The sequence below is a fragment of the Tachysurus fulvidraco genome, chromosome 16 (genome assembly GCF_022655615.1).
Source record: "Tachysurus fulvidraco isolate hzauxx_2018 chromosome 16, HZAU_PFXX_2.0, whole genome shotgun sequence".
Lineage (NCBI taxonomy): Eukaryota > Metazoa > Chordata > Actinopteri > Siluriformes > Bagridae > Tachysurus > Tachysurus fulvidraco.
Genome location: NC_062533.1, coordinates 13,226,764 through 13,244,260, shown reverse-complemented (window position 1 = coordinate 13,244,260; position 17,497 = coordinate 13,226,764). Strand labels below are relative to the sequence as shown.

At 36.4% G+C, this 17,497-nt stretch overlaps 1 protein-coding gene across 3 annotated transcripts in view; it reads right to left on the bottom strand.

Moving 5' to 3' along the window:
* LOC113655653 (filamin-A-interacting protein 1) overlaps positions 1 to 17,497 on the bottom strand; it is a 36,643-nt gene that overhangs the window by 15,467 nt on the left and 3,679 nt on the right. For all 3 annotated transcript variants that reach the window (XM_047801692.1, XM_027166308.2, XM_027166307.2), the window contains exons 2-4: positions 5,167 to 5,467; positions 2,057 to 2,230; positions 984 to 1,162 (exon numbers count right to left, since the gene is read on the bottom strand). In XM_047801692.1, the coding sequence (XP_047657648.1) occupies positions 984 to 1,162; positions 2,057 to 2,230; positions 5,167 to 5,466 (653 nt within the window). In that variant the 5' untranslated portion in view covers position 5,467. The remainder of the gene's footprint in view (positions 1 to 983; positions 1,163 to 2,056; positions 2,231 to 5,166; positions 5,468 to 17,497) is intronic.

The window sequence follows — 17,497 nt, the reverse complement described above, 5'->3', positions numbered from 1 at the left end:
TCTATCTGGTTTCTCTGTTTCCAGACAATGTAGGGGATGTGGTAGATTAGAGGTTAAGGTGTTGGACTACTGAGTGGAAGGTTGTGACTTTAAATCCCAGGGTCTACCAAGCTGCTATTGCTGGGCCCCTAAACAAGGCCCCTTAACCCTCAATTGGTCAGTTGTATAAAAATGTAAGGACGTCTGCCAAAAGCCGTAAACGTACAAGTTGTATTTTTTTGTCTGGATTGTCATATCAAATTATAAAAGAGAGAGTAGAAATAGAAGCCTGTAGAGGAACAGCTAGAATGTACGTGATAACAGGAATTACCTAAAACTCCTTGAGACACGCTGTAATTGGAAAGGAATCAGTCTGTCTTGCTTCTGTCGTTAATGATTATTTACCAATAACATCATAGTGTCTCATGGTTTGTGTGTTTTCTCTGACATCTATGCAAGGCATATGATAAAATATGCCTGATGCTATTTTGGGAATACTGACAAAACCTCTTTATGTATTCTCACTCATTATTGAATAAATAAATCATTCAAAGCTTTTGAGTGTGTTATGAAGTCCTTATGAAGACAGCCTTGATGTAAAGTCTTACATAAATATTTAATCACAAATCAAGGCTTGTGTGATTGTAACTGCTTTTTTTTTCCACTTTCTTTTTGTGTCATTTCTGTCTCTCGTCTTTTGATCACGGTCATGTTTGTTAGTGTTTTGATGTGTTTTATTTGTTGTCACTCAGCATCATTGTGTACATGCGCTCGCCCTCAATGTGTTTCCCGAGATGTAAGTAAATGGAAGTGTTGTGGAACAAAGCTCCCTTCTCTGTGTGAGAACAATGTACTACGTGCTGTGTGATATCTCACTCTAACACACACACACACACTCACACACACACACACACACACACACACACACACACACACACACACACACACACACACACACACACACACACAGACACACAGAGCAGTGTCTCCTCTCCTCTCCTCACCTCTCACGCTCATGCTCCAGCAGGTTAGTAAAGTCGTCGCTCTTGTTCATGAAGTCGATGTGTTTGCGCTTCTCACATTCCAGCTCATTAACTGTACGACGGTGGAACTTCTCAGCCAGCAGGAGCTGCTCCAGCATCCGTCTGTACGTCTCTCTGTGCTTCTGCTCCAAACGGTCCAGCTTTAACGTCACAGAAATCATCTTCATCTTAGTTTTTATATTAGTATAAGAATATGTTATCACAGGGTATGTTATAGAGTAATATTATATAGTATATTATAGAGAAAACTACACAATTCAATTTAATATGTATAGCGAACTTAACAATGGATATTGTCACAAAGCTGCTTTACAGAAATATATCAATTCAGGATATAAATGATTTAATGATTTCACATTTTAAATGTACTCTTGATGAGCAAGCCAGAGACGTCGGAGATGAGGACGAACCCCCTGAAACGAGGCTTTGAGAAGAACCACACTCAAAAGTGTGTGATTAGAAATAATTTCCCTTCTATAATTGTGTATTATATAGTTAAATTTTGTAATTGCATAAACAGGAAATTAAAAGTTCAAAATAAACAGTAATGTTACCACCTCTAGGAAACTCTATATGTTGGTAAAACGTACCCTTTTAAATTTTTACTTACAGTCGATAAACATGCAAATCTGGATATTTCAAATGATTATAAAAACAGATGATGACGGTGAATGTATGATGAAGATGATGAAGGTGAATGTATGACGAAGATGATGAAGGTGAATGTTCTAAAGCTATCTACTGTTTGTAAAACTGAACCAGAGAGTTGATTCTAGTTCGTTCTATCTATCTATCTATCTATCTATCTATCTATCTATCTATCTATCTATCTATCTATCTATCTATCTATCTATCTATCTATCTATCTATCTATCTATCTATCTGTTTTGATCAAAACCAGCAAGGATCCACTTATAATCTGATTGACAAGCCTGAAAGCGTACATGTGTAACAGTGTGTTATTTAATGAAGATGCTCTGTACAGTATATTACATAATTAACTGAGACGCAGTCATCTAATTAACGTCTCTAACCTCAATCATGGGGAGCTCGTAGACGTCTTCCTCATGTGTCCTGTTAGAGATGAGCATGTTGTCTCTCTGTAAGGCCTGCAAAGGCGAGACAGGGGCTGCCGATCCATACTTAGCCTCCAGGGACTCTGGCTGCGTCCTTTCTGTCTTCAGCATGTGAATAATGTCCTCACGAGCCTGCAAAAACAAACCAACTGCTACGATGATGATCGGAGGATAATGAAATTGTGACATATATTAATATAAATAATTAAATAGATAATTTAAAAAAATTTAGTTTAGATTTATAGATTTGGTTTAAACTATCCTAAATAGTATATTAATAATTCTAAGCTAGTTATTAAAATGTGTGTACTGCAGAGGTGGGAGTAAGTCACACATGTGCAAGTCACAAGTAAGTCTCAAGTCATGAATGTCACGTCGAGTCTTTTTTAATATTTTTCAAGCAAGTCTCAAGTCTCAAATTTGCGACTTAAGTCTGAATCGAGTCAACTCGAGTCCCCCATCTCTGAGTTATTTAACTCAAGTCCGAGTCAAGTCTCAAGTCATGAATGTCAAGTCAAAGTCAAGTCGAGTCTTTTTTTTATATTTTTTATATTATATTTGTCAAGCAAGTCTCAAGTCTCAAATTTGTAACTTAAGTCTGACTCGAGTCAAGTCATATGACTCGAGTCCCCAATCATTGGTGTACTGTAATGTTCTGGTTATATATTGGCATCTGAGAGATATTTGAGTCTTTTTATGTAATTTTCTTTATTTTTTAAAGAGTGCATTGGTTTATTCGTCAGTTTATTCATTGCATTTTTGTTATTTGAGGTTTGGATACAAATCCATCAAAAAGTTAAAAACATTGAAGGTAGTGAACTGAATTACATAATAACTTTATTTATTTATTTATTTATTTATTTAGTTAGTTAGTTAGTTAGTTAGTTAGTTAGTTAGTTAGTTAGTTAGTTAGTTAGTTAGTTAGTTAGTTATTTTATATATCACTGACCCCCTGGCTTTGCTTTATGTATAGTACAAGTGCAACGTGGGAAAATATTAACATTTAAACATGTAAAGTCTAGTTTTTCAGTCATGGAAAATTCCAAGAACAGGAAAATGTCCTGAAAATAGTAAAAGGGTCATAGCTGGAAAACTGGGCTATTAAACGGGTGAATAATTTTGTGTATTTTTTTATATACAAGATGTCAGCTAAGGAGAAAATACAGTAATGTATGTGGTTCCATCTTTAGTCAGTGGAACAAATGTTTGAAAAAAGTTTTGAAAGCCCCAGTGTCTTTTGAACAAATGATCACTTCATCAGTGCACCTGGAAGATATAAAGTCAGTGTAATGTTACACAAGGAAGTCTAAATTAATACCCATAAAACAAATCCTTGTCACTGTTGGACAAGTCACAGTTAAAAAATATTTTATATTTGTGTAACTTATTGGCAAAGTTCCCTCGACGTGTTCCTCACTGGATTAATAACAAGCTTACTTTCTTGCTATCTAACGTCATTCAGTAGGGTTGGCTCACGTCGCCATGAGAATGTAAGGTTACATTTTGAGATGTGAGTCACTATTTATTCAAGAAATGAGTCATTCTAAGCTGATATTCCATCAGCCACAACTGTCACTAACTTAATTTGTAAAAAAAAAAAAAAAAAAAAAGGAAAATGAAAACTGCACATTTGGGTAAGTAAAAATGACAGAAAGTCAAGCAAACTATTAAATAAAAGTGCTAAAGTGGTGTGAAAATATTTAAATGGAGCAATGAATGAATCAATCAATCAATCAAGTGTAATATGTGGATTAAAGATGTTAAAAAGGTCAATAAATGAGTAAACGTGTAACAACCTGCAAGACTCAAATGTTCCAACACCATTTGATGCAGAACCACCCTCAGCTGTGTGTGTGTGTGTGTGTGTGTGTGTGTGTGTGTGTGTGTGTGTGTGTGTGTGTGTGTGTGTGTGTGTGTGTGTGTGTGTGTGTGTGTGTGTGTGTGTTTTAAGGTGTGGTCTCTTTGCTATAGGGAAATCTCACAGTTGTTTGTGTTACTTGGAACCCTGTTGCAAGGTGCCGCTCTATGACAGATTGCTTTGTGACACCTGTGTATAGCTTTCTTAAACACGAACATTTACTTAATTCCTTATATATAGTCAAGAATGTCTCTTTATTCTTTGTACCTTTATTTTTCCCATTTTGTTTCAGGTCAGTTGGAAAGCTCTATGCTGCAAGCTTTATGACAGCTTTATAGCTTATGTATACATACTTTAGTAGAGAAAGTATGGTAGTCAGGGGTCTTTTGTATATTTTATATTAAGACACATAACTGAATCTGTGTTATGCAGCCATTCTCTGGTTAATACGTTTGTCTCGCACCTCCGAGGTTGGAGGATCGGTTCCTCCGTTCCTCTGTTTTTGGAGTTTGCATGTTCTCTCTGTGTTTCAGGGTTTTCCTCCAATTTCCCCATTTTCCTTTACTAATCAAAAGACATGCATCGTAGGCTTATTGTGTGTGTGCGATCGTGCACTGTTACGATGTGTCACCTAGAATAGGTTCTTCTCTCTTATCTTGTGTAGGATAAGCGCTACAGAAAATGAGAGAATGTAAGGTGTTTTGTTTGTAAAATAAATAAATATATAGTATCCGGCCCGGGATAAGCGGTAGAAAATGGATGGATGGATGGATGGATGGATAAATATATAGTATTGAAACTGTGACTCAAGGTGTGTTTGCAAAAAGTGGCCACAAGAGAGAGACATACTGTATAGCTTGAGGCGCTAAAATAAAAAAGAAAACAAATAACAGCCAAAAAAAAGTCTATTAGAAAAAAACTAAAAGAAGTTCTACAGAGTTTCTTATTAGCCTGGATATGTTTAAAGTGAAAGTTTGTGTGTTTAGCTGCTTGTTAGCATCCATTATAATGTTTTTTCCAAAATCTCTATCAGTGAATACATCAGTACATTTTTGCTGTATACAAATATCCATAATTTTGTTTGTGACACCGTATGAATCTATAAACATGGATAAAATGACACCCTTGAACTAAAATAGCATGATCTTGACTCTAAATCAATTCATTTACTTCTGCCAGAGCATATAGTTAAATATACTGTATGAGTTACCTGCACTTCTCCCTCCATGATGCCGAGCAGGTGAAGCAGCTCCTCTTTAGAAAGCTGCATCAGTCCTGCTTTCTTCCTGCACTTTTCCTCTGCAGGATTCTGCGATGTCTGCACTATCGCACGTACAGGACCTTCTTCTACTTTCTCTTCCTTCTCCATCTCCACCACAGCAGGACTTTTCTTAATCATATCCTCAATGCTGTCTACTTCCTCCTTGTCTTTTTGGTAGACTTTGCTGGGCGGTTTGACTTGAAGGCGTCCGCTGTCAGGAGCCTCCATCCCACTGCTTCTGGACCTCATTCTACATGACATACAGCAAGAGGAGAATTTAGCATGTTATATTCACTAAGATGGAATTATAGAGGGAATAATATGTCTGAGCATGATATAAAAGTGAATATTTAACGTGAACAGCTCCAGAGACATTTTCCATGTCTCGTCTTTTCTTTTCGTTGACAGTTTTTTGTTTGTTTGGTTGTTTGCTTGACTATCTGTAGTCATGTCTCCATGTCCATGCTTTTGTTTTTTAGGTAATAATGATTTTAAGAAGCTGACTTGTGGTTACTCGTAACCACTGAAGACTTGCTCTCTGGGTAATGTTCATTTTTGAGCCTATATAAACTTTCATGATTCAATTAAAAATTATTTATTTTATGATCTTGAATATTCCGAGAGTTATTTTTTTACAATCCAATGGGAGTAAATTCAATTGAATTAAAGGTCTGTCAACAAATTAAGCAAAGGTTGTATTTCAGACAGCAACCTCTAACCTGAGCAACAACGACGTGAACAGCCTTGGTGTTGTTTTTGAATCTATTTGAAGTCGATGACAACATGATGTGACCTCAAGTCTACAGTACATGTGTAAAGCCCAAAAGCACTTGGGTGGTCTGACTGACATCACCAGGAAATGAAGAGTGTGGATAACTTAAGCTGCTTGGAAATGCAAGTCATGAAGTCATGGCGGTGATTAAGATGAACACACATCCCTCAGACTCTGTATCCAAAGACGGCATTTAAAATAAAATGAAAGATCAGTAGCATGACAATCTAGCCTCATGAGCTCATTTGTTGACATGAGGTAATAAATTGGAACACTTCCTAATTCATCATGTCACTGAAACGAATATCTGCTGTGTTATTACTCAGGGCCTCCTGGTTTATTTCCTGATTTCTTCACTGTTGTCCTGATCACACATCCTGAGCTGTTATTGTTGTTCATACACCACCGATCTAATTAGTCTCATTATTGTTTTTGTGTACAGTTTGGCAAAAAATGATTTAGATTTGCACAATTTCAGTCTTACCTCAAGTGTTGTTGCACAGCCAAGACATATGCATTGCAGCTACAGTACTAATATTGCTAGCAAAAAACCCGAAAACTTTTCAGTAAACTTCTGCCTCAAACTGTTCCTTCAGGGATCTTTCAACAAAGAGAATGTTGTTGTAACATTCAGGGCAGCCATTTTGGACAGCCATCTTGTTTTTTTCTTTGTATAATTTGCTATAATTTTGGACCGTTTTGAGTTGTAGTGAAAAGCTGGAACTCATGATGCAGCTCAATTTACATTTGACATTGACAGCATTTGGCAGATGCTCTCATCCAGAGCAGCTAAGATTTCTCAATTAATCTCAATTATACATCTGAGAAGTTGAGGCCCTTTAGGCCCTCGATGAAGGTCCCAGCAGTGGCAGCTTGGTGATCACAAAATTATTTAATTTATTGTGTAGCTTAAATATACCAATATCATGTATATGAAGATTTTGGGATTACCAGATTTTTAGAAATTAATTTAAAAAAATAATAAATAATTGGTGGTTAATAAAAAAGTGTGAGTGTGAGTTTTGGTCACAGAGTTCTTATCCTGTAGAATATGGTTGTGTTTGTATCCTGTGACATCCGATTACTTGTGTCAGTTTTGTTGCGTGCCCAGTGTGTACTCATTTTTTGTCGAAGTTGTTTTGTTTTGTTTAGGTAAAAATGGTCTTTGTAGTCTTATAGCTGAGCGTCTTCCCGTCCTTCTGTTATGCTCCATGTGATTAAATAAATGACTTAATTAATCCAAACTAGTTCTTTACACTTTATGCATATATCCCTTTGTGTTTTGCAGATCCTTCTCTGTTATATACTGTACAATAAATATCAGTATCTAGTTCCGCTACTTTGTAGTCCAGGTGTTCCTAATCATTTTGGTTTTGACTTCTGCTTGCATTTTTTGGATTACACATAAGAATTATCTTCTTTTTTTAATGTCTGCATGCGTTTTGACCCCATTCATGATTGATATCATGTTTTTGGATGAGCAGCAAATACATCCCACTGTCTCTGGCTCCTGTTTGTTACTAGTTACTTCTTTATCGCCTGGAGTCAAATTTGTCAGTGTACACTGTTAGAAAACACTAAAGGATTTCATTTGTTATGAAAAAAAGCAAATGTGTTCTCAGCCTTGTCTCATCAAATCATCAGATATTGGCCTTTAGATGCTGAATGCAGGTATACGAGTTTAGAACGATCTGAACCAAAAAAATGGTGGAAGCTCATGCGCTGACCCTGCATCTCATTTGTTTTTGCAGTAAATCTATGTCAGCCCTGTTCCCAGGCACTAGTGATTTGTGAGGGGGATTTCCCTCTGAGAGAGAGAGGGAGAGAAAGAGTGAAGTGAGCAAGACAAAATGCCTCCCTGCAAACTGAAGCTTTATGTAATCCCCAATAAGATCAGGCATGACATCAGGGTTTTTGATCAACAACATATTCACCGCGCCTCACCAATGATGTCAAACATGACCTCTAACCCTGATCTCATAGCCTCTAAGCTCCAGAAATTTGCTCTGGGTGAGACGTGATCCCACGCACTCTGTGTCTCGACTGGATGTGATGAGGAGGTGAGGTGTTGAGCTCATGTTCACACAGGGACTCTGAACAATGTTCAGTGGGACAGGGAGTGATTTTTACAACAGCTGGACCTTAACAGTAACCGCATTCATTTTAATTTTCAATTAAAACAAGATGCTTGAAAAATTCCAGCAAGGCAATGCATTATTATTTTTTCTGTTCTATTATCCAGAGATCTACAGTAACTTTTTAATGATTTCCAGATAAGAAAAGATTTTTTTTCTTCTTTCTATAATAGACTGAATTATTTGACACAAGAGATCTGCTATATTTTAAATGTGCTCATAAAGTGCAGTATATTATTTCAGGAAATTGTATGTAACCTCAGAGTAAACACGTGACATCATGTGAACAAACTTTCTTTCATTCATTCATTCATTCATTCATTTTCTACCGCTTATCCGAACTTCTCGGGTCACGGGGAGCCTGTGCCTATCTCAGGCGTCATCGGGCATCGGATGGAGTGTCAACCCATTGCAGGGCACACACACTCATTCACTCACACACTCACACACTACGGACAATTTTCCAGAGATGACAATCAACCTACCATGCATGTCTTTGGACTTGGGGAGGAAACCGGAGTACCCGGAGGAAACCCCCGAGACACGGGGAGAACATGCACACACAAGGCGGAGGCTAGAATCGCCTGGAGGTGTGAGGCAAATGTGCTAACCACTAAGCCACCATGCCCCCATTGAACAATCTGAAAAATTAAATTTACCACAGGAAAATATTTAGATTAGATAATAAATTAATTATGTTTTTCTTTTCTTTTTTTTGGGGTAACATGAGTTTCATGTGATTTATGTGACAAGGTTGAGACAACTATTACACCAGTGGTCAGGGTAAAGGCTGTTATTTATTTTATTTTATTTTATTTTATTTATCTATCCGAATACCTAAAATTATAAAATTGCAGTCAAAAATATGTAATCTTAGGTTTTACAATTTTACCATCAAACAAAAATATTTTAATTTAGTACATAAATTACTCATAAGAAAAAGAAAAAAAAACTATTTGGAAAATAAATCACTTGTAATAAAAAAAAATAAGAAAAAAGTATACATTTTATTTAGGCAGGAAAGGATGTCTTAATAGCTACAGGTGATGGATAGTTAAATAGCTAAATAGATGAAATAAATAGAAATCTGTGCTATTTATTTGTGCTGTTTGTTTCATTTATGATGCGTAACACGATGTTTATTACCTCCACTTTCTCCATTAATTTTCGAATATCATTTCTTTTAGGTCATCTCATTCCTAATTTTGCCCAGCACTTATTCAGTTCTGAAATAAACTCCAAAACTTGTCATAAATAATATAAAATTGTGTTGATAAATATTATGTAATATTTAATATTTATTTAATATAATGAGAGTTATAGAAAATATCTGGCTGCAGGACAAATCACAGGATTATATTAATGAACACATGCTTATACAAAAATAATTCTTATTTTTAGAAATAAAATTCTTTTCTATTTAAATGTGTATTTATATGGAATTTTAGTAAGTAGGAAGAAATATTCAACGTCACTGCTTTATAACAGTCAGAAGTAAGGCTGGAGGGCTGTGTGTTTCCTCTGTAACAGGACAAGCTGCATTTTTTGTCCAAATTAACTTTGAGAGAGAATAAAGTAATAGTTTACAGCTGCTATAACGTAAGCTATAACAGGAAATTGTTCCACAATATTAAATTTACCTACAAATGGTTCAAATGCACGATATCACTTTTTAATTACAATTAAAACATTCTTAGTGCTGGTAAATTGCTGTAGTACTTTGGGGTAACAGTATCAACAGTATATTAGTGTAATAAAGAAAAAAATGGAATAAACAGCCATTTACTGCTTCTATGTAACAAGCAATATAATATTAAACAATATATAATAATATAGAAATAATAAAACATTGCCTTTTTCCATCCGACTAAACAGTATCCAGAAAATGAAGTAATTAGTGACTAGATTCAATGCATGTTAAAGTGCGGGCCTGTTGTTTCCATTATCAAACCAAGACATACTCATGATTTCCATGAGGTTGAATGCAAGCCTTGTTTGGATCTTGAGAATGTTTATGGTTCGGTGGTTGTATTTTGTATATGAGAGGATGCTGAAAAAGCTGAGCAACACAGACACGTTAATAGGAAGGCCAACAATTAAATTAATGTGCTCGTTCACTAAACCTGTTTACAAAGTACACTGCTGGGAAAAATGATTCTTTATTATAATGGATAGGAGAAAACAATTCCAAGTATGACAGCGCTGATGTCCCATCATGTCCAAATCTTTGCTTACGTGATTATCGATGACCTTACACGGTGCCTCAAGTGGAGAAGGAGAAGGAGGAGGAGAAGGAGGTGATTTGGCGAGCTGTTTTATGACCGTTTCTGGTAAACACAGTTCACACAAATGCTTGAGTGCACTAAGTCCAGGGCCTCACACATTTGTGGGATGCTGATGAAACCAGTGTGTGACTCAGTGGATCTGTAACAACTCGTTTAGTGTTTGGGTTATTAATAGTCATTACAGGGGAACAGCCAAGCACTCCTGCGGGTGCTGTCTTCATTTCGAACCTCAATTTGGTTTATAAAGCAGTCTGGCATCCTCAGCTCAGTGTGTAATACTGCAATTTACACAAATATTGAGTATCACATAAGTTTATACTAGCAGCAGTTCAAAACAGCGATGACTCGTTATTTCTACTTAAACAACAAGTAGAACCGTGTAGTTTGGATAATTAAACAAACTCATGTATTGTGCAATATGCTACTATTATAATTGTGTTTATTACCATGTGACATACTGTAGCAACTTTGATTTTAAGCAGATTTTGGAAGACTATTTCTTTAATATTTCATATTATTATTTACATAAATATCAGAGATCCAACTCTACTTCAAATTCATTGTGACAATACACAAGTTTGATTTTTTTTTTTTTTATTCAATCTCACAATACTCATGTTAAACAAGCGTTTAATATCATTATCCATGAGACAAAAAAGGATTAACGTCTCAAAACCAAATGAATATAAGCAAACGGTGGGAGCAGCTGGATTTGTGGATGTTTATTAAAGGTAGAATAAAAACAGGGTGGAAAACAGGCAGTAAGATCTGGGAAACCAGAGAACACAGTTCATGGAACAAACAAAACAAAACAAAGACAAAAAAATCATAAACCATAAACCCAGAAACAGAGCAAAGTGGAACACAGAGTGACAAAGAGAGAAAACAATGAAATGGCTTGGTGTGCAGAATAAATACTTGGCCTCATGTTGTGGTGAGGATGCAACTTAAATGTTTGGGAATCCTTAAGTGTTCACTTGAACCAGAAGTGTTCAATATTCAGGTAAGTGTTCACTCTGGTGGTTCAGAGGGGGAATAGCAATTGTAGCTTTGACAGAATGCCCCGTCTAGAAACACCTCCCAGGGATCTTCTTCTAGGGCGACCCATGGGTCTTGAGGCAGGTCTCCCTGTTGTCCTGATGGAATTTTGCTGTAATTGCTGGGTCAAAGATGTCACTGGCATCAACTCAGGACCTCTCCTCTGGCCTGTAGCCCTCCTAATCGACCAGGTTTCAAAGCTGACCTACTCTTCTTCAAGAGGACTGTTTCATGTATTTAGTAGGCCGGTGAACCGTCAGTTTCCAAGGGTGGTTGAGATGCGGTGTCTGGGTTGTTGCAAGAGTTGGGGGGTGAGCTGGCTTCAGTAGTAATGCATAAAACGAGGGAGAAATGCAATAGTCTGCTGGCAGCTGGACACAATACATTCTGTCTGATCTGTGAATTGTGAAATGTATCTTGGGTTGAGCTTTTTGCACTGTGTTTTGAGGCAAAGCTTTTTGGTGGATAACTCTGGGTGCACTTTCCCAGACCATCATTGCTTCTTTGAAACCAGTTGTCAACATTGGGCATGTCAGAGGGCTCCCCCGATAATAGGAAAGAAGGCAGCTTATACCAAGAATGTACTGAGAGCATGTCAGGCCTGTAGAAGCTTGTGTCAGGAAGTTCTGGACATATTCCACCCAGAGAAGGAAGTCTGATGGTGAGTTGAGCATGCTAAATCTCCCAAATGTCCCAAAGCACAGAGGTGATGACGAAGGAGGGTGGAAGAATCTGGTTGTCCACATCATAGTCCTCGGAGGTGGTTAGTTTTTGGGAGAAGTATGCACATAGAAACAGCTTGCCTGGGTTGCTGTGCCTCTACTCCACAGCATGAGGCATCAACCTCAACAACAAATGGGAGGTTGTGGTCCAGGTGATGGAGTACAGGTGCTGTTGTGAATCTGTGTTATAGTAAGTCAAAGGCTTCTTAGGCTTGAGCGGTCCATAGTAATCTCCTGAGCTTGCCACAAAGAAGAATCGTGAGAGAAGCCATAATCATGCTGTAATTTCAGATAAATTGTCTATAAAATTTGGCAAACCCTACAAATCTTTTTGATTTGTTAGTTCTTTGTTACTAGCAGCAGTTGCCACTGAATTATGTCCCACAGCTATCAGTTTGTTTCTAATTATTCAGATCAGTGCTCATTTAGGGTTCTGAACTCATATAACACCTCTGAGGTTCACTGTCTAAAATTAAATGCTTATATTTATGGTGATATGATTACTGTTGATAACATGTAGCACCTTTGATTCACTCTATTAGCAATAATGTAACTTCTATATTAAGATAAAATTTATGTGAATATTTTGGCACCAACATGATCCCTTAGTTGCGATCCAGAATATACTACAGTACATGCCCAGTTTTACTCTGATAGATTCTGAATCTACTGTGACTCTGAGTAGAGTTAAGTGCATATCAGTAGGTAACTGGTAATTATTGTATGATAGGTAGCAGATGGTAATTATGACGAAATATTTGGGAGAAAAGAAAAGAAAAAATCACTTTGATGGAGATGTAAATGACAGCATGGGGTAACAATGATAATATCAAAGATGATGTTGGTGTGTGGGTTTAATTAGTTTATTATATGCTGCATATTACATAGTGCAGATATTATCTAATTATTTTTTTAACTGAAGAACAAGGAATACTAGGCATATAAAGTCTGGATTCTAAATTGTAGAATCAGATATACGAAAAACTATCGTTTGGTCTGTTTTGTGTTGCTGCTATTGATAGAGATTTGAGAGTGTGTGTGTGTGAGAGAGAGAGAGAGAGAGAGAGAGAGAGAGAGAGAGAGAGAGAGAGAGAGAGAGAGAGAGAGAGAGAGAGAGAGAGAGAATAACATCTCTCCCACTAACAGCACGGCCAATTTTGCACTTTTGGACTAAAACAAAACTTGGATTCAAAGTGAGCACTAGAGTGAATTCATTTCTATAATATAGTCTATAGAACTCTACACAGACATGGCCAAAGAATAAATTGTGCAGTAAAAGTTATCCCTAAGCACAAATGATATAATTAAAATAAAAAATACATAAAGGTTAAAGACACTAATAGTGGTGATTTAGTTCCTCAAACTTGAATAAACATCAACTTTTATAATGCAATTTTAGATGTTAATAGCAGGAAATCCCACAAGTGAAATGATACATCAAAAGTTGTGTTATTGGTGTGTTTTGAAAAAATGTTGGTAATCCATAAAATCATTATATCATCTATTTTATAATTTAGGATACACTACCACACAAGGAAAATGATTGAAAGAGAACCAGTGATGAATGTCCAGAACTCTGGATATCATCTACAGCTGAAGTTGATATTTATGGAGTCTTTCCCTCGTGTACTCTTAGGAAACACTGAACATTATTACTTGATCGCTTATCTACAGGGCAAGACTTGCCAAAGCATCGATTCAAGCCGCCAATTGTGGACAATGTTACCCGGCCAGAGGTCAAGATCTTAGCATACTTAACACTGTAGCATATTTGCTCCTCTTGTGTTAATGAATTCCCTAAATTACTGGGGTATTGGGGTGTTTAGCACCACAAGCACACAACATATAAATATAGCCATGGATTCTGCTTGGGTGTGCTGACATATATAATCCTCATTGGGATGGCAGTCAGACTAAACTAGGAACACAAAGACCGGTTTTTGCCAGCCAGGAATTGCTAACGCAATTGCTGTGGGACATAAACAGCCTCGAGGCCACAGTATTTTGGTTTCTCCTGGGTGCTAATGTCCACCTGCTGCCCTCTTTCAGCCGGCAACCAGTCAAAACAGTGCTAAAATTCTTTTGACTGTTTCCACCCTATGCTAACACACCCCATTCAGCCTTTCCAGATTTCCAGATCACATCTCATCTTTTATGGTTTCTTTTCCTTATCTTTTGTGAAAGACACAAGTGGATAAAAAAGAAATGAGAAATAAGAAAAAAGACATTAAGAAATTTTTGCCATTTCCACCCCCTTAAAGTAGGGTGGGAGTGTGTCTAGTTAGCAGCAATAAAACAAGGTTGTGACAGGTGCTGGAGCTTTTCCAAACCCGACCATCCGTTTTTTCTCTGATCCTAGAAGAAAATTCCCAAAAATAGAATTTGGATCAGCAGAAATGTGACTAAATAAGGGGATAGTAACATGAACAACCTTTTCTTTTTTAGAGAAGCTTACAAATTAGCATAAAGCTCATCTGTTAGCCTTTAGCATTAGAGAGAATTGCAAGGTCATATCTTCTTTTAGCTTTGCATGTCCTCAAGTTTCTGTTGCTTTATTCTGTTTACATGGAGACACTTGGTTTATATAAGATCTTATGGGTACATGCTAAACTGTAGTAAATCCATAGAAGAGATTAGTTTTAACTGACTTGTTTTGTGTGATCTGTCATGGTGATTTGCTGTCCTGTATATATCTAGGTTACAAACACCCAATGGTTCACCACAAGGACAGGAGGGTCGCTGTGGTGTGTATCTCCAAAGCATTTTAAAGTATTTCTCAACAAGATGGAAGCTCAGACAATTTATTAACAAAATCACTGGAAAGCACTGAGAAAAGGCCCTCTTGAGGAAACTACCTCAAAAGATATCTTTTGTGCTTTTCTTACAATTTCATATTAGAATCCAGGCTTAATAAGTTTCCTAACTTCTTATGTCGAGTTAGAAAAAAACTACACAATCAAACTTAGAATAATCAACTGTTATATCTCTTACAAAGATACACAGCAACACACAGTGCTGGTAGACATAAACCAAATACCTCAGGTTCGAATTAATTTAGAAATAGACAGCAGTATAAATGGAAAGCAGAAAAAATGAAAAGAGTTATTGGATGATGAAGTTCTGTAGAAGCATTTAATCCTATTTTATTTGACAAGGTTCTTTCTACATTATCACAGAGGTAGGCACAGAGGATTGGTGAAAACTGTGGGGAAAAAGTGTCAGGTATGTCCAATATCATGGCCCATGGGAAAGCCAGTCTTTGTGAATTAGCATTTTGTTGTTAAAACTAAACATTTTGAAAGACAGTTTCATTAACTCCTCCACTGGACCCATAACTTCACATTATTTCTATTAGTTTCATATTTTGCTTTTTTATTTGATTAACAGCCTGAATATCTAAGAGCTGACTATAGGCCAGCATCTTCAACAAAAGCTAAGATGCTGTTGTGGTTATTTTAAAGGCAGATTATAAGGGGGGCCTGGACCTGGAGTTGTTTACTTGCCAATAACTTTAACATGAACCAAAATGATTTATTCTTAATATAAAGCATCAATTTTCCAGTGCTATATGCATGTGCAGAAGGACAGAAGTATAACATATTATTAAAGAACATTTATAGTACAGTTAATGTCGTGAAACATGTTATTGCATTTTATCCTTTATATTATCGCCACTCCCTCACCACTGTCCTCTTTTTCTCTGTCTTGAGCTAAATAAGGTAAAGAAATCAGGTTACTCGGGTTACCAAGAAACTGCAAAACCCTGCATCTTAAAGATTTTTCTATGTCAGAAACCTTAAAATTACAGCTTTACCTCTGCTGTCTATTACAACATTTTGACACTGAAGAAATTATAAACAAGCATCTGCTCTCAGAAAATTGCAACATATCAACGACCGGAAAGATATAACTCAGTTATAACGATCATCTGCCATATAATATAAAAAAAGGATAATATATTAAACAGGTCAATTAATAGAAACCTGTGTATAAAAACTTGTCAGAGCTACTGATAATGAATCAACAAAATCACTGAAAAATCACAAGTAGAGAATTCAGCAGCATAATAATTGTCCTGGTAAAGAAAAAGACACAATTCCAGAGTTTTGTTCTGTAATGCTTTTAATACTATTAGCAATAATCTGAGTTCTAGATTGATCTCAGATATCATCAACAGGTTTCACACCTCGTACTATGTGTGTTTGATGCTTTCCAATTTGGGCTGCTATTAATACACAGCATCCCAGTGCTGGCACCCTGAGCCTAAGACATCATGGGTGAGTCCAAGTTACAATGTCTAGATCATAAATCTAGCTTAAGCCTAATTACTTCCCAGCCATCTGCTCTGTGCTTTCGTCACTTAGCATTTATCTTTAGGATCAACGTGATGTGGGAGACATCCTTGGATATCTCTGACATGGATTGGTGTTTGCATGTCTGGAATGTTGAAAGAATTATCCAGCGTTTTTCCACCTAAACTCTATTGGCTGCATAGCTGTTTTGTGATTACCAGAGACCATTTTTTTGTTTGTTTGTTTTTTTTGTTTGGCTTTATTTTGTTCCACTGAGAGAAAATGTTTTACCTGAAGTTCGATTCAATTAAATTTTAAGGGTGTTGAAGTTCATCATAACATGTGAAAAGATTTCAAGAATTTCAAACTTGTACAGAGTTGAGAGGAAGTCCTAGCAAAGCTGTTCTTATGAAGCTTTATCCAATACAGTAAAAAGTAATTAAGGTTCCTTACTCTTTAGGTTTTGTGGTATCCATGTGTAACCAAAGCCACACAAATTCAGTGGTGACGCATAACCACAAATTCTTTCCTCTAAAACGTTTTTCTTCATCTCGGAAAGGCTGAATTATACAGATTTATAGCTTAATTTAGATATAATTTTGATTGATGAAATCATAAGAGCATTCATTCAGTAAATTCGACATCTGCCCATAGACCATGAACCGGTTTGCCATTGTCTTCCCAGTACAGGGAAGTGGGTGGAAATAATTGCCTGTGTAAAGACATATAGTATAGATCACGCACATGAACTCTTGAGTACTTCTTTAATATTATGGGATACAGATCCATTAAATATTACTTTAAAATCTAAAATCTAAAACAAGCCAAAAGCAAATCAAACTCAACCTAAAATTTCTGTTTATTGTATTTACAGGTGTCCAGTTTTACTTACATGTCACTGGGTGTCAGATCAATTATTTTACTCATTTAATTTAAATTTATAACATGAAAGCATAAAGCATTTACGGTGGATCTAATGGATGAGGAGTTAAAGGAATATCTGAAAGTTAGCATAAATAGAGTGGGACCTTCTGCC